Source organism: Nyctereutes procyonoides, unplaced genomic scaffold, assembly GCF_905146905.1.
Source record: "Nyctereutes procyonoides isolate TBG_1078 unplaced genomic scaffold, NYPRO_anot_genome, whole genome shotgun sequence".
In the NCBI taxonomy this organism is placed as follows: Eukaryota; Metazoa; Chordata; class Mammalia; order Carnivora; family Canidae; genus Nyctereutes; species Nyctereutes procyonoides.
In genome coordinates this window covers 25,983,110-26,006,291 of record NW_026575131.1, presented here as the reverse complement: position 1 = coordinate 26,006,291, position 23,182 = coordinate 25,983,110, and the positions used below count along the sequence as shown (strand labels likewise).

At 43.5% G+C, this 23,182-nt stretch overlaps 1 protein-coding gene across 14 annotated transcripts in view; it reads right to left on the bottom strand.

The window, feature by feature from the left end:
* Nucleotides 1-1,187: 1,187 nt before the first annotated feature.
* The window catches only part of MAGI1 (membrane associated guanylate kinase, WW and PDZ domain containing 1), a 642,704-nt gene continuing 620,709 nt past the window's right edge, over nucleotides 1,188-23,182 (bottom strand). For 5 of the 14 annotated variants that reach the window (XM_055342837.1, XM_055342838.1, XM_055342844.1 and 2 more), the window contains 7 exons: nucleotides 21,307-21,609; nucleotides 18,051-18,251; nucleotides 10,419-10,512; nucleotides 10,216-10,276; nucleotides 9,137-9,280; nucleotides 6,305-6,443; nucleotides 1,188-2,245 (listed from right to left, as the gene is read on the bottom strand). In XM_055342837.1, the coding sequence (XP_055198812.1) occupies nucleotides 1,443-2,245; nucleotides 6,305-6,443; nucleotides 9,137-9,280; nucleotides 10,216-10,276; nucleotides 10,419-10,512; nucleotides 18,051-18,251; nucleotides 21,307-21,609 (1,745 nt within the window). In that variant the 3' untranslated portion in view covers nucleotides 1,188-1,442. Of the gene's footprint in view, nucleotides 2,246-4,183; nucleotides 4,273-6,304; nucleotides 6,444-9,136; nucleotides 9,281-10,215; nucleotides 10,277-10,418; nucleotides 10,513-18,050; nucleotides 18,255-21,306; nucleotides 21,610-23,182 lie in introns of all 14 variants that reach the window. The other 9 variants (XM_055342834.1, XM_055342843.1, XM_055342836.1 and 6 more) reach the window with 5 other exon arrangements.

Genomic DNA, 23,182 nt, shown 5'->3' with positions numbered 1-23,182 from the left:
TCCAACAGGTACAAGCAAACGTTTGGCTCAGCTAGGCAGTAATCCATTTCAACCACATCCCGGGGCTACAAGCCGACCCAACCACACACCTCCTGAGGGACTGCAAAAGAATGGGTCGTTTGAAAAAGAAAAATTGTTATGCTTTGTTCTGCTGTCCAAAGACTCAAAGGACAGGGTCATGAGGGCAAAGGTTTGCCAACTCGATCTAGAACCACTGGGACTGTGACTTTCCCTTTCAACCATCCTGGAGACCTTTATTATGGTTTCGAAGGGAAATGGCACTTCTAGGAATAAGCACCCCCAACCCTCACTTCTTTAAGTATCAACAGAGAGGTAACTTCCACCAAGGCTCACTCCCTAGTCCCCAGTTCAGCGAAGGGCAACCTTGGGCTTATGCTACAAAAGGAGGAACACACTTTCCGTACTGGGGATTCTCAGGGCTCTCTTGCACGGGGCACATCGTTCCCCATTCCGTCCACTACTCAGCCTCACATCAGACAAGACAACACAGAAGGTGGTCGCTGTCCGTTCCCTCTAGTAGTTGAGCAAAGCTGTGACGGCGCTGCCTTAATGAGATCTTATTAGACGGTGGCGATGCTAATGAACCTGACCCATCTGCGCTTGGGCTACAGTTTGGGTAAACGGCGGCCCACCTCTCCTCTCCGCGCCTTTCTATAGCCAGGGAGAGTCCAAACTGTTTTCTGAACCAACTATGACTCCAGAAGGGCACATTTCCTTGTGCTGTGTAGCTTAGCTATAAATATCCTTCATTTGCAATAGTAGTCTCTTCATACAGTTTCATCTTAGGATCATGGGCAATCCTAATCCATCCCAAAGAGTCCTCAGCTTTTTTACACATATAACTTTTGCCTTTTGCTCTTTTTTCTTTTTTCCTTTTTTAAAGAAAGACTCCTGACTACAGCACTACATCACTACGTGACAATCTACATCAAATCAACTGAATCAAGAATTTCCCTTAGAGAAAATGATCGACAGCCCTATTTAAACCAGGAGAGAAAAAGATTGCCCTCCCCTCCCCCCACCAAAAAAATAAAAATAAAAATAAAAATAAAGGAGGGGGGAGAGGAAACAATTCCGGACAACTCTACAGTTTAACGTAGAAACAAAACTTGTATCCCTCCGGGGCAGCATTTGGCAAATAAATTTCCAAAAAAAAAAAAAAAGTATGCATTTAAAAATACTTTCTTTTAATATTATACATCAGGCACAACACTTTTCATATATATATATGTATATATATACTTTTTTTTTTCTTCTTCTTATAAGATTTCAAATGCATAAAATGTTTGTTGCTATATTCGTCGGATCATCGGGTGTGAGACGCGTCACCAGGTGCGTAAACGAGGATGATCTCAGGTTCGCGACCTCGCTCCCTCGGACACACACGGTCCGTCCAGGCTGGCTGGGCGGCGCGCGGAGGCTCAGATGCTGAGGTCGGTGCTGCACTCCTTGTAGGGCCGCCTCCTGGGCTCGGGGGCCGCGGGTCTGCAGCCCCTGGCGGCGGGGGCGGGGGCGGGGGCGGGAGCGGGGGCGGGCTTGGGCCCCGGCTCGGCCCGCCCCCGGGCGCCCCCTCGCTGCTCCTCGCGGTCGCGGTCGCGGTCCCGGTCCCGGTCCCGGTCCCGCTTCTCCAGGGAGCGCTCGCGCCTGCGCTCGGGGGAGCGCGCGCGCCTGCGCTCGGTGGACTTGGCCCTGCGCTCGGGCGAGCTCCCCCTCCTGCGCTCGGCGGGGCGCGTCTGCTCCAGGAGCCTCTCCAGGGACCTCCTCCGCGGGCCGGGCGAGCCGTCCCTCCTGCGGGCGGGCGAGCGCTCGCGCCTCCGCTCGGGCTTCTCCCTCCGCTCCAGGGTGGTGTCCGCGCTGCGGGTGCCTTCCCGGCGCTGCTTCTCCGGGGACCTCCTCTTGGGGCCGTTGGGCACCAGCCGCTCCGGGGGCGCCTCTCTCCGTCCCTCGGGTGCCCGGTCCTTGGGTCGGCAAGCCCCGCCGTCGGGTCTCCTAGAAGTGCCGTTCCAGGTGTGATGCTCGTTGGGTTGCCTGCTGGACTCTCTGCTGCCTTTTGGGTCTCTCCCGTGTGCCCGCTTTTCCCCATGCTGCGATGATTGGTGAAGGTCGGGTGGGTAACTGGACTCCAATGACGGATGCGGTCGGCGGTCCGGGGGCGCGGCCCTCACTTCCGGAACACCTTGGGGCCCGGCGGCGGCGGCGGGGCCGTGCCGGTCGCTGCTGGGGTCTGCCAAGGCAAAGGAACGAGAGCCACAGTTTGGTATCGGGGGCCTCGGGCTGCTGTCCCCGCTCCCGCGCCTGGGGCCTCATTAGTCACGACAAACAAACAACTGTCAAAGCGCCCAGGACCCAAGCCCACTGGGCCTCGGACTAGTGAAGGCCCAAGCAGAGGTGGCATCTGGCTGCTGCCCGCGGCTGCCCTCAAGACCTAGGTCACTGAGGAGCCACAGCCTGGGTCGCGATTCTAGCCTTTAAACGCACAAAGGCAGACAGTGTATCTAGAAACAGCACAAAGTCCCCACCTTAACTACCTCTTGCTGTTCCCTCCTCACCCACCCCCATCCTCCCCTGCCCACCCTTCTTCCCCGCCCAGCCCCCACCAAAGAAAACATTCTTTTCTTTAAAGAATACTTATTTTAATTCGCTTAAAAATTATTAAGGTTAATGACCTAGAGGGGGGATGAGGGAACTTTCTGGGGGAATGTATAGAGTCTGTATTTTGATCTGGGTAATTAAAGTGAGTGTTGATTCGGAGATTAAAAAAAAAAAAAGCCTGAGCTGTACACTCAGGCTTTAAGCATTTAATGCAAAGTATACTTCTATTTTAAAACACTTTTCTTTAAAAAAAAAAAAAAAAGCATTCCAGGGTGGTGGGCAAAGGGCTGTTTAGAGAGGCCACATGGCCAGATGTTGATGACTGGCAGATGGGACGTGCGCGTGAGGGTCCATTGAACATCCTCTCTACCTTTGTCAATTTTACTTAACACTTTGCTCTAAGTTTGCGTAGGTTTAAGAAACTATTCCCAAAATGTGGAGTTGCCTGACAAGAGGGAGTGGAAGAAAGGTTATCAGGTGCACGTTTGACGTTAGATGGGGTTTAGAGAAAACCTTTCAGAGGGCAGTTTTCCTTATGCTACGCCAGGTATCCCTAACTGCATCCAGGAGCTGAGGACTCACTGCGATGCTTCTTAGGACATTAAGATATCTACAGATTTAAAAGCAGAGAAGCCCATGGGCGCTCCTATTTATCATTAAACTATTTGAAATGACACGGCCAATGTTTTAGGTAGCATCCCGATATTATGAGAGCTCTTTTGAAAGCAGGGATACTCTGCTGCAACCCAACTCAAGAAGTCATACACGTTACATACACTATTTCTGGCCAGACACCTGAAATGGTGTGCTGCCGAGTGGAGGGCAAATGAGGGTGACAGTCCCAGAGACGAAGGAATCACAGGAACTCTTTAAGGATCTTTCATGAGGCATCAAGGTCAACATTAAACAATCTGTTTCATGAATGATCTCCCAAAACCTAGGATGGGTTTTAATAAAAAATAGGCATATAGCCTAGAGCAGCGTTTGTGAATTTTCAGAGAGTAAATATTTTTGGTTGGCTTTGCCAGCTGCAAAGTTTGTGGTAACTACTTAACTGCGACTATAGTGTAAAAGCAGCCCTAGACAATTTATTAAAGAAATGGGCGTGGCTATGTGCCAATAAAACTTTACTTAGAAAAACAGCTTGTCAACAAGCTTTGGCCTGTGGGCTGCAGTTTCCCAAGGGATAGCTGGCTGAGCAGGAAATGTCACTTTTCTGTCCAACAAAGCCTTACCGACCTAGGGCAGGGCTCTGTGATATGAGGTTTGGCTCTTCCTGAATGCTGGGGCCTAGAATTAACACACAGAGGGGCCTACAGAGTCATTTTAAGCTTTGGGTAAGGATAGGTGCTTATTAGATCATGCACATGAATCTAACCTTGGGGCTTCTCACGCCTACTTTTAAGATAAGGGAGAGTAAGACTTCAGTAGGGTCAGTGGTGTACTTACAATTCAAAGAACGCAGGGTGCTCAGAATGAATTGCCAAACATATCAAAATAGAGCTAAGCAGAAGCAATGAGGAAATTAGGCCACAGCACAGAAACACCTAGTATTGATTGAGCTACAAACCGTAGTTTGATTATGGCCCATAAGGTAGAAGCAAGCCTCCCCGAGCTTTTCATTTCTCATACATGCAGCGATATTAGGAGGTATCATCGCTGTAGAAGGGAGGGCCCAGCACCAAGAACAGTCAGAGAGAAAGAGAAAGAGAGAAAGAGAAAAAGTTGAACATTTAGATTCCCTATAACAAAGAAGAAAGAAAAAAAATCTGCATTTGTTAACATAGGGCAAAGAGAGTTTATTTGTCCAGTCAGACAGTCTAAGGCAACACTCAAATAAGGCTGCAGAGACCGCAATCAGAACAGTGACATTTTTTAGACAGCCATATAAGGTGACTCAAGAACCCAGACAATGGATGCATCCTTTTTTCTTTTTTTTTTTTTTCAAACAACTGGAACAATGACAAGCTGGCATAGGAGAGCATTAACAATAAACAACAAAAGAACAAAGTTCCCTCCCTCCCCCACCCAAAGACCGCGGCAGTTAAATTAAGTACAAAAAACTCATTACAAAAATAGCCTCACAGAGAAGCAGGTTCCAATCAAGTCAGAAAAATATTGGAACTTAACATATTATAACCCATTTGTGACTCTAATTGATAGAATTAGAGAGATTTAGTCCAAATGACACATGGAGACATTACAGCAGCACAACTCTGGCATGTTCAACCCTTCTTGGAAAAATGAGTATTTAAAGGATCTTTATTTTTAGCCCAAAGAACATTTGTTAGTGTTGGATTTTCATCCTCAGTGCAACAGACATAGGTTTTGAGAAGGTACACAGGTTACTGACGATGATTCTCAAATGAAATATCACATCCAACAGAAGCATAGGGGAGACAGAAAAGGGAGACAATGTTACACAGTTTCAGTGGCATTGATACACCTACGGTCAGAGGTTTAGTATAGTGCACAGCTGTGGCATCCTAACATCAAAATACCTCCCCTGTGGTTGGCCATGTCTAAAGGGGCCTCATCTGATTTGCCCCATCCCCCCAACTTGGGCCCTTGGATTTTACACTTGTATGTGTGTCCAACACCTGGGAAGGCTGTCCTTCAAATGAGTTATCCTTTTCTTTGAGCTGCATCTTAATTAAGGAGATCTCATCAAGTCCAAAATGCAACTGGGAATTGTGCAGAATGACTTTCAGAAAGGAGGGTGATACAGATTAATCCCTAATAAAGGGAACCAACGTATATGGGGACCATTCAATCACAGTTTCTATAGAAACTTCTGTAGACCTTTGGTTGGGAAGAAAAGCCCTACATCTAGGGCATAGCTTTTTTTTTTTTTTTTTTTAATTTTAAACAAGACTCTCAAATAAATAGGACATAATCATTATAATATACAATATTTTGCCATCAGAACACTAAGCTATGTAAAGATCACTGCTGTTTACTCAAATCATGTCTACACATATGACAAAGGAACTCTATGTATAACCTGGCTTTCCCCATAGGAAAGGTATTAGTAACATGTTTCCCTCATGATGAGCACTGGGAATTGTATTTCATCCTTTTTCATCTAAAAACATATGGCTAATATATCAACAGTTTTGTTTGTTTTATAGTAGTGGGCTCAGGTGGTCTGTCTGGGGGTAGGGACCAACAAGGGGGATGAGGAAGTGTCATATACAGAGCATAGGGGGTGAGCAAGGCCCCCAAGTCATCTCCAAAATTTCACACCTCTTAAGTAAAAACATCAAGTAATCAAAAAAGAAAAGATAAAGGAGAATTGTGCCTCAACATATCACTCAGGAAACCTGCTTTCCTGCTTCTGAAAAGGAGTATAGTCATTTTGTGCTAACAATTGGATCTGAGAAACAGTTTGGCACAGTTCAAGCAAACATTCCTCCGCTCTTGGTTGGACTAGACAAAATGTTCTCTCTGATTATCAGAAAGAGGGCTATAAAGATCTTGTCTTAGGCCAAGCCCCAGTCCACATAAGCAAGCAAAAGGATGAAATGTGTAGAGATTTCAGAACAAGCGAGGCAAATAATCACATGGTGCGAAAGGCTGGTAAGACACTGGTGAATAGGGGAAAACAAAAAGACTTTCCTGCTGCAGTTCTGGAGACAAATTCATGGAGTCATGCCAGGGAAGGAAGGAATGTTTTCATAGTTTGACCCACCATATTCTGGTACTGAGCCGTCTCCCCGCTTCAGAAACAGACGCACCCTGCGGCCACCATTCTTAATTAGTTCTATAGCCCGGGAATGCTTCATGTTTTTGGTGGTCTCACCATTGATCTCTAAAATTTCATCACCAATCTGCCAAAGCAAGAGATAGACAAAATGAGAACATCACCGAGGGTTTGACCAGCTACCAAGGTGCCTTATGATTTCAAATTCTTTCATTTATTGATTTACTAAATATCCGTTGAGTATATTTCCAGAAAATCAGTTGCTTAGGATCCAGCAGTGAAAGAAACAAAATCCCTGCCCTCATGGAGACAACATTCTAATGGAAGGCAATTAATAAGAAAATTAAAGAAATGCATGTATGTTAGAAAGTGTTAAGTGCTAAGGGATAAAAAAATAAAGCAGTAAGGGTAATATTAATTGTTGAGGAAAAGAAGATGTGGTAGGCAGTTTCTAGGATGGCACCCTACCCCCCATCTTCTCCTCCTGTATTCATATCCTGTGTAATCTCCTTCCCTTCATGTGTGTGCTAGAATCAGTGACCTGCTTCTAATAAACAGAGTATGGCAAATGTGATGCAATGTGTCAATCCAAAGATAAGGTTACAAAGTAATTTTGGCTTCTATGTGCCCCTCTTTTGTTGTCTCACTTCTTGCACATAGTGAATTGCCCTACAGAGTCCATAATGAGGAAATGAAGGAGAGCTATGCCCAACAGCCCAAGAGGCACTGAATCCTGCCAACTACCCTATGAGTGAGTGAGCTTAGAAGCAAATGCTTCCCCATGTGAGCTTTCTGATGAGACCATAACCCTGGCTGATACACTGATGTGGCATTTACCTTGTCAGCTACTATTCTAGGCACTAGAGATAAAGGAGTGAACAAGACAGGTAAGATCCTTGCTCTAATGGAGCTCATTTTCCAGAAGGCAGAAGAGGAAAAGCACTGGCTTTGGAGATTAAAGTTTTGAATTTGAGTCCTATCACTTATTAGCTAACTGAACTTGCTCAAACCCTTTAACTTCACGGAACTTACTTTCTCATCTGTAGAAGGAAATGTTAACAACCCATTCCTACCAAAGTAGGAGGACCAAATTGGATAATACATGTAAATATGTCTTGTGAACTATACAGCATAATACAAAATACCATGCTAATGACAGTTCATTCAATCAGAAACCTTTTTCAGTATGCAAAGACATGGAAAAGCATACGCCACATGTTTGACATTTAAACAAAAGGAATACACAGTGTCTTGACTCCTTTGTGCACAAATTGTGCGTAAATGCATAAGATTCAAGAAAGTGGTAATACAGCTTGATTTTGGAAACTGTATGCTAATATGTACCACTTTCCACTACCTTTTTATAGCCATATTCATGGTCTATTTTCTCCATTAAAAAAGAAAACACTCATTAAAAATTCAGTCTGGAGATGCCTGGGTGGCTCAATCGATTAAGCATTTGACTCTTGATTTCAGCTCAGATCAGAGTTGATCCCAGGGTTAGGAGATCGAGCTCTGGGTCCAGCTCTGCGCTCAGCAGGGAGTCTGCTTGAGATGCTCTCCCTCTCCCTCTGCCCTTCCCTAGTTCTTTCTTAATCAATCAATCTTTTGAAAAATTTAATCTGAAGAAACTTAAAAATCAACATTATGCCTTAAGTACAAATATTAAGTTCCCTACTCTAGGTCACTGTTTTTTCCTTTTAGCTCTGGACTGAATTCATGCACTTTTTTTTTCCCTTTCTTGACCTGGCTGTCTTGATTTCTTTTCATTTGTTGCAAATTGCTCCCCACGTATACACCTCAGTCTAAGTGACTGATCTATAATGACAAGATGATTTTTTTTTAAACCACCTAATCTCTGCCAGAAAGTGACATATGCATACACAGTAATAGATATTAGATATCTAAACAGAACAGAGTGATCTTTTGGAACTTGCTTTTTTGTTTTTTGTTGTTGTTTTTTTTTTTTTTTTCGAAGATTTTATTTATTTATGAGAAACAGAGAGAGAGAGAGGCAGAGACACAGGCAGAGGGAGAAGCAGGCTCCATGTAGGGAGCCCGATGTGGAACTCAATCCTAGCACTCCAGGATCATGCCCTGGGCTGAAGGTGGCACTAAATCGCTGAGCCACCCAGGCTGCCCAATGTTTTGGCATTTGTATATTTGAAATTTGCAGCTTTGACTCCTATAGACCAACCATGAATATACATGCCACAGAGATGCTGGTCCTTTACTGAAGCAGAGTTGACCTGCTCCTGAGGCTAGGTGACAGCTGGAGAGTGAATGGAGCTCACCACCCAGAACCTACATGACTACATGCCATTCCTACTCCGTAAGCATTCTGGTATACCCAGGATTTCCTGTGATATGCCTGCCTTATGAGATTAAGTATAAGAACTATGGGAATGGGGGGCACCTGGGTGGCTCAGTGGTTGACTGTCTGCCTTTGGCTCAGGTCGGGATCCTGGGGTCCTAGGATCCCCACAGGGAGCCTGCCTCTCTCTGTGTCTCTCTCATGAATAAGAAAGAAAAAAGAAAAAGAACTATGGGAATAAGATTGAGAAAGTATTTACTTCAATAAATTTATAAGTAATTTCAATCTTTCATTCAACCCTGAAGAGTTAGAAAAGCTCACCTAACTTGAACAGTTAGCACCAACCATGCTTGAGGGAGACATTTACATTAGGGTGGGAATCATGCATTTAGAGTGTCCTGAAAACAGGAGAAAATGCAGTTCTCGAGAATAAGAAGGTTCTAGCCACATAATGTCAAAAAGTCACTGCATATGACTTATTTGCCCAGACTCCTCTTCCTACTTACCCTCATCTTTCCACATCTTTCTGCTGGACCATCCTCTGCTAAGCGCAGAACATAGAGGTCCATGTTATATTCTCGGCCTCCTCGAAGACTAAAGCCAAATCCCTTGGCTCCTCTTTCCAGTTCCACAGTATAAAAATCTTGCTCCTGTTTAAAAAAACAAAATGCTATCATTCAGGAAGAGCATATATGCACACGTATTTCTTCCCACCTCTTCCCAAATATTCTGTCATGGTGATTTGACAAAAAGGCATAGTCTTTATCCTTCTCTTGGTGATTCTCAATTGTTTATATATTCATTCATCTTAGAAGTTTGCAGATGCAGAATTTGAAAACATTCACGAGTGTGCCTGTAGACTGCACACTAACATGCATATATTAAAATTTAATCAGTGAGGCCACAAATTGTATTTATAGCAGGAAGTCATTACACGATACCATTCTGCATAGTGTGGGATGTTCAGCCTCCCTGCCCCAAGCCTGAAAAATGGCAGCAGTGTCCATCACCAGGACACCAACAACGACCTCCTCATATCTGGGGAGTGGCTCCCAACCTGGCTGAAGAGAAGCGTGAATGGATTGCTGAGAGCTCTGAGAAGGCCCAGTCAAAACGAACCAGTTTAACCATTCCCCAGTCTTTCCCAATTTTGCTTCACCTGAATGTTTGTGCATCCCCTACTACCACCTTGTGGGACAGGTGACTGGCTCTACAGGTCTTACCTGAAATTCACAAGTCCACCTTAGCAAAAAAAGACATTTCCTTAGCATAAACACAGTTATGAATACCATGAGTAGATATTAGTGACTTTGCTCTTTCTCTGATTGCCAGTTTTTGAGACAATTATGGTTTTTTGTTTTTTCCCACCTAGAAAAGGATATCTAGGAATATTTTTCAAAGGTAGTAAAATAAAATGTCACTTCCTAGATAATTAAATGTGAGTACATATTTAGTATATCCTCTCACAAAGAGGTTATTTATTTTAATTGAGGGCATCTTATAAAAGATACCTCATAAAAATAGCTTTGGAAAAATGGGAGGAAATGTGCAAAGCAAACAGAGAAAAAAGAAGAATGCCCCTCACCTGTGCTGCCTGGGGTGCTTTGAACTCAAACTGAGATTCCGGCTTTGGTTTGGTGGTATTCCTGCCAAAATGAGAGAAATAAATGTAAAAAAACCATGGAGAAACTGAAAAAATAAATAAATAAGGACGAGTAATCGTCAGGCCAGGAGTTAGTTTTTTGCCCTTAATCCTAACAAAATCAACGAAAGAAAGCTATGTCTAACCTGGTCTCCTGGGTCCCTTGCTGAGAAGGGGTGTGTGTGGTGGTGATGGTGGCAATCTTCTCTGCATTGGTCAGCAGAGTGGCATTTGAAGACTCTGTAGGGAGAGACAGAGCATAACAGAATGAGGGCCCCAGAGAAGAGATCATCAAACCATGCAAGATGTAGAAGTCCCATATCTGAATGACAAGTCTGGTTTCTCTGTCACTGTTTGAAGCAGTTCTGACTTGAATTTCTAAAAAATTAGGACTTTAAAGAATCATTCTAAGCTCTTCTGTAATATGAGGCATGTATGTCCTTATTACCTTCCTCTCAACTGATATCCCCACAAATGAACTAATAAAGAGTTTGCCCCAGAAAATGCTACTCTAAAATTGTAGCCAAGGTAGGTGTCTTTCCCTGCCTTCCTGATACTTAAAAATGGCAGTCCCATCAAGACACTGCACCACACCAATAGTGCTTCTCCCCAGAATTTTACAGGCTGATAGTAAATGTCTCTACTAATGCTTCTTACAATTTATCAGCAATATTTAGTGAGTCTGCTTGGTTTCCTCATGTGAATATTAAAATCTGAAGTATGCTAACATCTTGTTAACTATACATACACACACAATCTCTACCTTCTTCCCCTTTGCTTTTAATGAAGCACAACTGAAAATATAGAGTTCTTCACAGATCTCATCTAGTATCACGGATGAAAAATTAATTTCCAAACTTGGCATTAGTTAGAGCCAGAGTTTGTAAATATAAGTTGTATAAATCATGAAGCCACCCTAATGTAATGAATATGATTACATTCTTATGTAAATTGACTTTCTTCTCCACTAACCACATTCATAAGCAACTTCATTAATCTCTAGAAGTTTGGAGATCCAGAATTTGAAAATGCTCATGAGAATGCCCTATAGACTGCATACCAACATGCATATATTACAATTTAATCATTTATATAGTAATGGCTATATATTCTTTTACTAATTATTTCTCCATTAAGATCAAGACAGTTAGCAAGCAATTATATATATGTGCAAGGTGCACTTTTAATATTTATTTTTAGGTTGACTACTTGGAACTTGGCATAATTTTTCTCATCAAATAAGTACTAAATGTGGTCGTTAGGTTCTACGATTAGCCCATGAATGCCAATTTAATTCATAGTATGCAATGGAGTCTACAAATTTCTAGGAGCCCCGAGGCTCATAGTAGGCATCCTAATGCTTACAGAATACATATATCCACCTATAATGTGTAAGAAAGCTTCAATTGGGAAAATGTTTCCATGGGAACTTAAAGTCTCTGCAAAATGAAAAGGCTGAATTACGATTTTAACAGTTTATATTCCACCTATAAAGCCCATGAGGTTGATAGCTAAGGCACAAGTTTAATAAGAAAATCAAGTACACTGTTTAATAAGAAAATCAAATACACTAGATCAAGTACACCGTAAAGTGAATCCAATTCATGTTACAGGACAAGTTTTCCATGGTCTGTTTTAACCACTGTTTCTACAGATTCTGAGGGAAAGGAACCTGTGGCCAACTGAAGATGAAAAACAATAGGTGAAACAGAGGGCATATTTTGTTTTTCCTCTGAGCATCCTCAGAGCCTTTACTATGCCAATACACCCTGAGCTGGGGAGGTGGTGTTTCTCAGGTTTCTTAGCATAATGGTTAGAAGGTCAGATTCCAGACTCAGATTGTCTGGCTGTGTGTACCCCTAGCTCTGTAATTTACTGGTTGGGACTTATGCAAAGTCACTTAAACTTTCTAAAAGTGAAAGCCTCGGTTTTCTCTTGTACATGTAGGATAACGCAAGTATCTAAGAAAACTTATGTAAAGATTATCTGAAAAGCAAAGTGTATGAGATAGTGCCTGGCACATAAAAACCATACAAAAGATGATTAGCACATTTTTTTTAAATTGGGAGCATGTATTTACTACTGTTATCACAATATTAAAACCATATTATTGGTACATTTTTATGATTGCAGTTACCTAGCACAACCAAGGTGGTAAATCTATGTGATTTCTCATAAAGTATACCCACTGTGTCAGAACTATGGACTAAGAGATTGGACTGCCTATCAATATAATTCACTAGAAGTTTCATCAACCCATGTATTGGTCCTTTAAAAAAATTCACATTGCTTATCATAATTAATTTTATGGAGACTCTCTGGGAAATCACAAGATTGTTCGGGCCATGGGGAAATCATAATCAGGATACGAAAAAGAACGTTTCCTTGTAATTAAAGTGATTATAATTACTGAACTGTGCAGGAGTTCCCCTTTTGAGTTCTTGTGTGTTTTTGGTAGCCAGGGCTTCTCTAGGCAGATCAGATCCCATTCTGAAACAGTTTCTTTATTTCTGCGCTTTCATGATTTGATATGACAGATAATCACTCAATACACATATAAATAGAATTCTTTTATTAATCTTCCGCCTATCCTCCATTTCTATTTTCTGCATATTTATATGCAAATCTGTTTTGGATTGAAGATTAACTTTAAGCATTTAACAAATTAACATTTATATGCAAATGATTATTTGAGTTCACTGAATTTTCCTCCTATTGCTATGTTTCTTAATCTAGGAACAACTACCATTTCTTGGGACTCCTGGGTGGTGCAGTAGTTGAGAATCTGCCTTTGGCTCAGGTAGCAATCCTGGGGTCCTGGGATCGAGTCCTACAAAGGGCTCCCTGTGGGGAGCCTGCCTCTCTCTCTGTCTCTCTCATGAATAAATAAAATCTTTAAAAAAACCAACCATTTCTTGATCATTTACAATGTGCCAAGCTTTGTGCTAAGTTCATTTCCACATGCACTATTTCATTTAATTCTTAAAACTCAATGAAACTGGTGCAATCATTACCCCACTTTACAGATGGAGACACTTAGGCTTAGAAAAGGTAGGTAACATGTCCAAAGTCATCCAGAGTCTTATTTCCATTTACAAGGGAATTCTGTGTTGGTATCAAGGAAATCGTATCTAATTGGTGTGTTCCTTTCAAATAAGCAGTGTGTCTTTATTGTACTGCATAAATACCACCAACTATCACAGCAGAATTAAAAAACAAAATACCCTGCTTTGATTCTAGATTTCATGAGCCATCTTCCAAGTACTTAAAATAATTTTTAGCATACCCTGATTTCCAGGATGCTTTTAAAATATCAATAAAGTTATACCTATTTTATTAAACTTTTAGGTCTTCGTTTAGAATTAAACCGAGGCTTTAGGTGTTGAAATTCTTTCTAGCTTTTTAAAACACAGAGATGAAGCCCATTCTCACAAATCTATAGCTCCATCCCAAAGTAAAACTTGCCCTTGATTAAAAAAAAAAAAAAAAAAGCCTACTCCAGCAACGTGTTATGAATGGATGCCAATGTATTTGACTTTTAAAGCTCAAAGACAGATGGACTATTTGGCTATTTTTATGATAAATTCCAGTAAGTATCCTATTCCTTTATTAATCAGTGTTTACACCTACTTTAGCCCTTTAGAGGAATGAAAATGGATTATTACTACACTTTCCAATGGCAATCATGTCTCAAGCAAAGCATATCTTAGCTCTCAAGGCACTGTCACGGTATTGTGCTAAATCAGGGCACTAACTTCTGACAGGAGCTTCTATCTTGGGTTTCAATATATCTCCATGGCAAGTGATTACAATTCCAACCTAGCCCCCAAGTTAATACCTTTAGCCTCCCTTATGGAATCCATACTACAAAGCCAAATAAATCAACAAAGGATACAATCATTTCTTTCATAAATATTTTAGTGCATAAATACACATGTAATAAATATCTAAAGGAAGTATTTGAAAATTTTAATTCTATAAATATTTGAAGTTTTGCGAGACTCAAAAAATCGTGTTATGGTTGGAATCCTGTTCCTTTCACCCTATCCCTTCGCTAGCCATGATATCCACAGAGCCTTCTATTAAGATATTTATACTATCTTATGCCTTGGCCCAGGAAATAGCAATGGCAACCCACGTTGCCATGCCCTTGCCTACTCTGTAACAAATACCTGGAATCAGAATGATCTGGAGTATAAATTTAAGACCTAATATAAGTAACTGATTTTTAAGCTTATAAATACTTTCATTATCTAGAACTCGATTCATACTGATGGTTCTCTGTCAGTCTGAATAAGCCAAGGGTCGGCCCTGCCTGATTAAAGTCTCATTCCCACCCAGATTTCACAGAGTTTTCTACAGAAGGCAAGTAGTAAGGAAACGTGTGTGGTCTGACTTGTCAATTTCAAGTTCAGATTCAGTATGGTCAGCTCTTTTCTGGGCCTTTCTGTGCTGCCCTTACATATTTATTAGGCCTGGCCCACATCTCATAGGAGAAAATGTTCTGCCCCCACTTGCACCTCCCACGCTGGTCCCAAAGACAGTAAAAGCAGAGATGGGGAGGACCCCCGATCTAGGCCTGTCCATGGTCTGTGAAGGTGGGCCTTCTAGGAACATAACAAGCCAAATAAAGGAAAGTCACGTTTCTGAGTCATCATTGAAGAGGGCTGGTGGGGGGCCAGGGAGGACCCAGAGAAATGGGAGAAGTGAGAGAAAGTACAGACATAAGTAAGTTGGAGAAAGTACCAGGTGAACAATGACACGATAAAATAATCAGGCAGCAGGAGCTAGGGAAAGAAGTGGATCCCGAGTGGGTTCTAAGCACCGCCAAAAGGAGAGCACACTTTCCCACACTCTCAAAGTGCCTCCCGGGGTTTCTGACAACAGTACTCTGGATAATGTGGGTTTCTAAGAACTTCAGTCTCTTCACAAGGACCACAACACAAACTGTCTTTGGGCTACTTGATGAATTAAACATTAGTGCGAAAGGTATGAAGGAGAGCAGAGGTCCCTGAAACATACTCCCCCTTTTTTTCTACAGTCTTCCACGTCTAACACACCCTCCCAGAGAGGAAGTGATCTGCCATGTGTTTCTCTTCATCAGACCTTCCTTAACGGAAGCTCTGTCTTCTAGGTGTTTGCAAACTTCTCTTGGATTGTTCCAGCATCTCTCCAGAAATCGGACTCCCCTGCCTCAATTTTAATTTCCAAGATGACCATTTTTGGCTCCATTAAGAGATGAGCATCACAAATCCACCCTCTGTCAGACCCGATTTCCTTTCCCTGGCTTCTGAAATTTACAAAGTAAATGATGGAAGAGTTTTTTGTTTTGTTTTGTTTTTGCTTTTTAAATCATGGCAAGGACTTGCTGCAGTATCTTGGGATGAAATCACATCCTGGGCAGCACATTGGTCCTCAACTACATTGTATCAGCATTAATGTTTACTTTCTTCTAGCCAAAAAAGTATGTGATGTGTCTACCTGAATTTTATATTTTTTAAGTACTGAAGTTTAAAAAAATGTCTTTATTGACAACTGCTACTGGATAATTCACCTTGCCCTGTATTTTTTGGTGTTCCAAAACTTTTTCACTGTACTTCATTAATACCTAGTATGTGCACAGTAGTATACTTTGCTTCTGCATATTTATAGCTTTCCTGATTTCAAGCTCTTTTTCTAAGCCCTTCCCTCAAGGAGTACATTCTTTCCTTCCTTCCTTTTTTGGACATTATCCTTCCCACATTAAGACTGACCAATACAGACACAGCAAGTCAATGCCTGTGTTGAGTTCTTCTGGATTAGTGTTTTGAAATCTCTGTAGGGGATGCAGATAGATGTACCTAAATTTATATACTACATTTGGCTCTCTCAACCACTTCTCACTTAATTTTTCTGGCTTCCTTCATCTTTTCCATTAGGAACCTATGTCCTATCATCCTGTGATCACATTCCTAAATTGTAATTGCCTTCCAGAGTGGTGAACTGGTGGAATGGACTCCAGACCACATGGTAAATTACTAACCATGTATCTGAGGCAGGGTGAAGTAGATCAGCAATCAAGGAGCTATTTTTTCCTCCACATTTGGTATGGGGTATTTTTGGCTCCGAGAAAATTATCTGTTCTTAGAACCAACAATTTTCAAATATTTATTGTTTGGCTTACAATTTATTTTGTTCTGAAAGGCACAGTTTACAACCCCTTGAATTTTAAACTAATAGGGATCAGTTTCTAACAATTATAAAAATATTCATTTGGTCAATTACTTTCAGATATATCTCTGATTTTCTTATCTTAAGATCAAGGGCACAGAATTGTTAATCCCATTATCTCCTTAAACCACATTTTCTTCTTGAAAAATACTGACTTTCAGAATATATGTTTTAGAACATGTGTAGTAATAACAACAAAAAGACATTGAAACATTTGAGACAAGTATCACTTTCCACCCAAAGGCAAAGTCTGCTTAGAATGAAGTCAGTATTCAGGACTTAATTCTCTAAAGATTCTATACTTAGTGACATTAGAGCATCAACTTCATTTTTATTAAATATGAATAATGAGTGGGGTGCCTGGGTGGTTCAGTCAGTTCAGCACCAGCTCTTGATTTTGGCTCAGGTTATGATCTCAGGATCCTGAGACTGAACCCTGTGTATCAGCTCTGTGCTCAGAGCAATTCACTTGAGATTCTCTCTCCCTCTCCCCTCTGCCTACCGTTCCCCCTCCCCCGACTGGTGGACTCTTGTACTCTCTCCCTCTGAAATAAATCAATCTTTAAAAAGATATGAATAATGTGTATTGGTATTTTCTGCTGTATAATTTTATATTGTGGGGGGCTATCCTGTATACTGCAGGATGTTTAGAAGCATCCCTGGCCTTTACCCACTAAATGTCATTAGCACCACTCCAGACAATGCCAAATGTCTCCTAGGGAAAGAAATACCAGTGGTGTAAAAGAAACAAGATTTGAATTTAACCAATAAAAGAATCAAGCCAACAAACAAGAATAGGCCTAGTTTAATGCAGGTATAACGTATCAAAGGGAGGTTTTATTCTTTCTTCATCCACGTGTAAAAATTAGAGACAAACCCAGTAAGCACAAACCCCCAAGAATCTCTCATTCAACAAAAACCTTTCATATATTCACTTATTCTGGAAAAAAAAAAAGTACTGGCTCTGAATTGTCATAATGTAGGTTTTGTGATGTCACTGTATCATACAGTTAAATTTTACTTTAAAAAAAATTTAATTAATTAAATTTAAAGTAGGCTCCACACCCAAAGTGGGGCTTGAACTCATGACCCTGAGATCAAGATTCACATGCTTTACTGACTGAGCCAGCCAGGTGCCCTTATACAGTTAAAGTTTAGGGTTTTTTTCTTTTTTCTTTTTTTTTTTTTTTCTAAATCTTTAATCATTTCCAGATAGAACATCAGAGGATCTTTACTGCCTGTTTTCAAACTATTCTATCATTTTAAGGACATGGGGACCAAAACCAAAATAAAATGGAGAAAGTTAAGATTTTCTGCAATGTCTGCATGTGCAGTAAGACAGGGTCACAGGGCAAGATGATTAAGTAAAGGGAGGGGAGAGGGGAGGTAAGGTTTAGTAATAATGATGGCTTACACTTGTATGATGGGTATGCTCAGTTAGGGATGGGTAACGCTGCCTCTAAATCAACACTACTCAATTACATGGATCCTAATGAGAGAGACAGATAGAAGAGAAAGAGAGGCACAGAAAGAGCTAGAGAGAACGAGACACAAGAGGTATACTTTACCATCCCCGGGAATGATGCGGAGGGTAACTGTGTTTCCCGCTTCCTTGATTAGGTTGACAATGTCTGAATGGGACTTGTTGGTGATGGAACATCCATTCACTGCCAGGATCCGATCTCCCACTTTCAGCTTGCCACATCGGTCAGCAGGACTCCCCTCAATAATCCGACCTATTTTGTGAGGCATAGCCACACATGCATTGCCTGCTTTGATATTGAGTTTTTATTTTTTTTTTAAGTTACGTGGGAATATAGCAAAGGGAGGAGAAAAAGGGTTGAAAAGGGAAAGAGAAGGTTAAGTGTTAATTAATTAAAGCATTAAGCAAATGTTATTAAAGGAGAGCTCTGTGCCGATGGTCAAAACATTGGCAATACTCAGCGCCTGTGTAGGAGGAGCTGCCGCTGAGCGGTGACTGCTCCTAGCTGAGCTCCCTGCCCCAGCCCAAATGTGGGGGAAACCCCAGCTTCCCTTCTTCGATCAATGACAAAATCTGTGATATTTAGCAGCTTCAGAGATTCTCAAGAGCCCCAAAATAACTCGCCGTTGGCTTATTTTGGGTCTGCAAATGTGAAACCCAGAGCTGGGATGGATGCTTTTACACATTCTGTGTTCGTGTCACTTCATTTTTGCCAGCTGCTGTTTCAGCTTCTGCCAATGTTTTGTTCTTTCTCCATTTAGAAAAAATAATCACTAGGCGTCTGGTGAGGCATGAGAGTCTGCTACCACCAAAACTCCCTCTGCAAACACCTAATGGACAAACACTTAGTCTTTCTGCCTTCCCTCCAGAATGATGAAAGCTTTAGGAAAAAGGCATAATTACAAGACATGAGCCAATAAAGCACCCTACCCTGACACCTATTTTCCCTTCTGTGACCTCTGTTCAGCCAGCCTATCATGTATGCTTTCTGGGTAGGGCCCAAATGGCTCATTAGATCTGATATCTAACTCTTTTCTCACAAAAATCCCCTTAAAGGACTCTGAAAACCTGGTCTCTGCTCAGGCTAAGGACAGCGATCCAAAGCCAGGTTCAAATCCTTCCTCAACCCTTTCCTTTGATCATTTCCTTTCTCATGATCAGTTACTGCACATCTACAATGTGAAAACCAGGAAAAGTGCATTTGAAGAGGGAGGTTTTTTAATGCACTTTGAGGCACCCCGTGTCACAACCACGAGCACTGCTAACTTCTCAAGAGGGGTGGGGAATTGGCTTTGAGTCCTGACATAGGGTCTGCAGTGAAGTGTGTATTTACCTATTGTGGGAATTCATCTTTCTGAGGGCTGTGAAGCAGTTATGCAGGTGAGTCACCTTTTGCAATGGTGATAAAATGAACATGGGAGTCACTGTAACTAACCAAGTGCTACTGTTATCATTTGGACCTTGAGGATAAAATGTGAGGGGAAAGGCATTATAATTTCTTTGAATTTTGACATATTTGCCCAAGTGTGTATCAATGCACATGAGGTCAAGGCCACAGAATTGTAAGGAAGCAAACAGCCCTCTGGAATCCAAAAGGCAAGTCTGGTATACTCTATCTCCATACTCAAATTCAAGGTCCAGATTAAGTTTATCCTATCTCCATGGACAACTCACATGAGAAAGGTATCAAACAGCAGGTATGAGGAAAGCTCTGCACGGTTTGAAACAGAAGTCTCATGCAAGGTATTAGGGAAAGCTGAATTTGTTTACTGTAAGTGCCAGAGGAAAACCATCAAAGACCAAATTGTGAAAATACATTCAATATTCATTAAATAACACATAGCCTCCCCCCTGACAGATCTATTTCACTGTAAAAATGAAACCAAGAATTCTGAAATCATGAATTTTGGATTCATGTACTATCGGGGGTACATAGGGACAATCAAACTGAAGATCTGAAGAAAGCAAAGGGATTTCTTTCCCCCCTCTGCCTTTCTTTATATTGTTAAATTAAGCAGAAAAGTCCCCCAAATCAATTTACAAACAAAACCCAAAAAACCTTGCCTTGACGTCCAGTCATCCATTCATGACATGCTGTGACTTGATTAATGTAGCTCACAAAAGCACGGTTAGTAACGGGTGTTTGTTACTGCAGCCACACATGCATAGACCTGACTGACTCAGTCTCCTAATGAACAGACCTCAGGGGAAATGGCTTTAGCAGGAAGCAACTTCTAGAGACTAAATGAAGATAAAGGGAGTTCTACTGGATCAGGAAGCTGAAGGTATGGAGCACCTCACCTGATCTTGGGTGGCAGTGACATGGGCCCCTGGTCATCAGACTCTTGTGGACAAGTCATTTGGGGATAGAACTGAGTAAATTTCAAAGCCCGCATAGCCCTACCTGCCTCCCCATCCTATTCCGTATTAATGAACACATGTGCTTGGGGGGATTAACAGATGATTTTTTTTATCTAATAAAGAAGATGGATCATTTCTGGAGTACATTTTTAGAATCCATTCTAACAGGAAATAGATTCACAGATTATGACATTCTTAGAATCATGTGGGTCCTGTCTTTGCTAGTACACCCCATCAGTTAGCCTTCTAAAAGGGTGACAAGTGGATTTCTCCACACTCTCCTGAAACCCCCAACATCCGGATGAGATGGGAAAATCAGCCCTGCTGGAATTCAAGGGCAGTGAAGACAAACGGCTCTTCACTTGCAGGTGAGTCCCCTCAGAGACTTAACTAGGTCTTAACTAGATTCTAAAGCAGACAACGGTAAAAGTATTATTGAACATTTACAAATTTCAGATGGGGACAGAGAAAGGACGCAGATAAGGTGCACCGGGCACTTCCTGTAATTACCTTTACTCCTTACACCTGTATTGTTCCCTAGGCATTTTTACAACCATAAGCTTATTCCCCAAACTCTCTGACCCGCTGAGCCTTCCGCTATTAATGATACCCTAACTCGGGACCTCACAAAGGCATTCTTGGCCACGGGATTTCTCACTCACTCTACACTGTCAAGGGGCTGCTCTCCATGGGTCATGCCAATTTCGTTGACGCCTGAGGTTGTGTGCGTGTGAACACGCGTTCTGCATGGAAGCTGCAAGGTTCCAGCCTTCGGGAGGGGAAAAGCTACCGAACACACTCTCCATCCCCGATTAAGGCTTTGATTACCCGAAGCGGAAAGCATGAAGGCATTGCTGCTAATGAGACCTTGGCCAGCTTTCGCTCGCACCACGACCCTGGCGGCCGCACCCTGCACCCCGGGACGCTGGGGGCGGGGCGGGGGTGCAGGGGCGAGGGGGTGCGCCGGGACACTCACTCACCGAAGGTCGTGCCGGCCTCGGGCCTGCTCACCGAGGACACGATGACGAAGCCGAAGCCCTCGTTCTCGCCGCGCCGGATCTCCACGTCGTAGGGCTGCACGGCCTGCACGGCCGTGCTCACCACGCCGCTGCCGCCGCCGCCGCCGCCGCTGCCGATGCCGCTGGTGCTGCCGCTGCCCGAGCTCACCGTGTTCAGCGAGTTCTGGCTGCCCTGCGGGGTGCGCTTCTCCTCCAGCGACGCCGGCTGGTTGCTGCTGTGATGGGAGGAGGCCGGTGACGGCACCTCGTTCTCCGCTTTGGGGGCTGCATGTGAGAGACGGGGGGCGGAGGAGGAGGGGAGGAGGGGGGGGAGGAGGGGGGAAGAGGGAGGAGAGGGGGAGGGAGGAGAGGGAGGGAGAGGGGGAGGGGAGGAGGCGGAGGAGGGAGACGAGGGGCGGGGGAAAGGGGAGGGATATGGAGGAGGGGAAGGGGAGGGGGAGGGAGGGGGCAGGGGGAGGAGGGAAGGGGGGAGGGGAGGGGGAGGAGAGAGGGCGAAGGGAAGAGGGGAGAGGGGAAAAGAGGGAGGGGGAGGAGGGAGGGGGGAGGTGGGAGTGCGGAGAGGAAGGGGAGGTGCGGGGGGAGGGGAGGGTAGAGGTGAGGGGAGGGGAGGAGAGGGAAGAGGGAGGAGTAGAGCCGGGGCGGGGGATCATAGGTGTGGGGTGGATGGAGAGACAGGGCGGGAGCGGTTAGGGCTGGCTGGGCAGGTCGGCGTAGTGCGTTGGAGCTGTGGACGTTCTGTGGCGCGTCGTCTGTGCGTGCTGGCGTTCCGGGTCGTTTTGGTTCTGTCTCGCCTTTCTGTTCCCGCTGTGCTCTCCGTTTTCCTTCGCTGTATTCTCGGGTCGCTTCCTTGGTCCTCGCTTCCTTCGTTTACGCTTCTGTTCTGTAATGCTCCTCGGCTGTCTGTCGGTGGTTGTTCCGCTCGCTGCTCTCTTTTCTCTGTCGCTGTTGTCTCTCTGTGTTCGTTCTTCTCGCTCTCGCTCCCTTCAGCGTCCCTCCCCATCACCCCCCGCCACCCCCCAGTGTGCAGGAGGCTCCAGGCCTCCGGGGGACAGCGAGGACCAGGGAGCCCCAGCTCCTTGTCCCGGGCAGCAGCTGGGGACAGGACCCTGGGGCAAACCCCTCAAGAGCACAGCAGCAGCCTGACTGTCAGCACCGGCTCTCGGGCTCATCGTGGCTGCCAGAGGCGCCCACTCAGAACTCGATCCCGGGGCATGGCCCACAGGACCGCGAGGAGCAGGGCAGGTGTGGCTGCACGGTGAGGACCCCCACCTCCACTTCGGAGCCTCTGGCGCAGGTTCACCTTCTGCTCACCCTCCAGAGTCACCCTTCTGCTCAGCTCTCCAGGCCGCTTTGCTATCCGCTTTTCTATCAGGCAGAGAGGGCTGTGCATGTGGACTTTACCGTTCAAATCACCATATTGTGGGATTCTTGACAACACCCGGCAGAGGTATACTTAGTTTCTCTTCCTACCTTCCAGATGTCGTTGTCTACTCTGATCACACTCCTGGGTACATTAGCCTTCCTCAGAATGCCAGTTTTACTGCCTCATCAGGTGACATAAAGCACACCAAAATAGCCAAAATAATAAGCAGGAGTGACCCACATTTGACGCTACAAACAAAATGTGTGTTCAAGTTTTGGGTAAGATACTTACTCTTGAAGCTTCTCCCTTCATATACTTTTTTATTGTGGTAAAATATATGTAACATAAAATTGACCATCTTAACCATTTTTAAGTTTATAGCTCAGTGGCATTAAGCACAGTGACAGTGCTGTGCAACCATCACCACCATCCATCTTCAGAACCTTTTCGTCTTCCAAAATTGAAGCTCTGTAC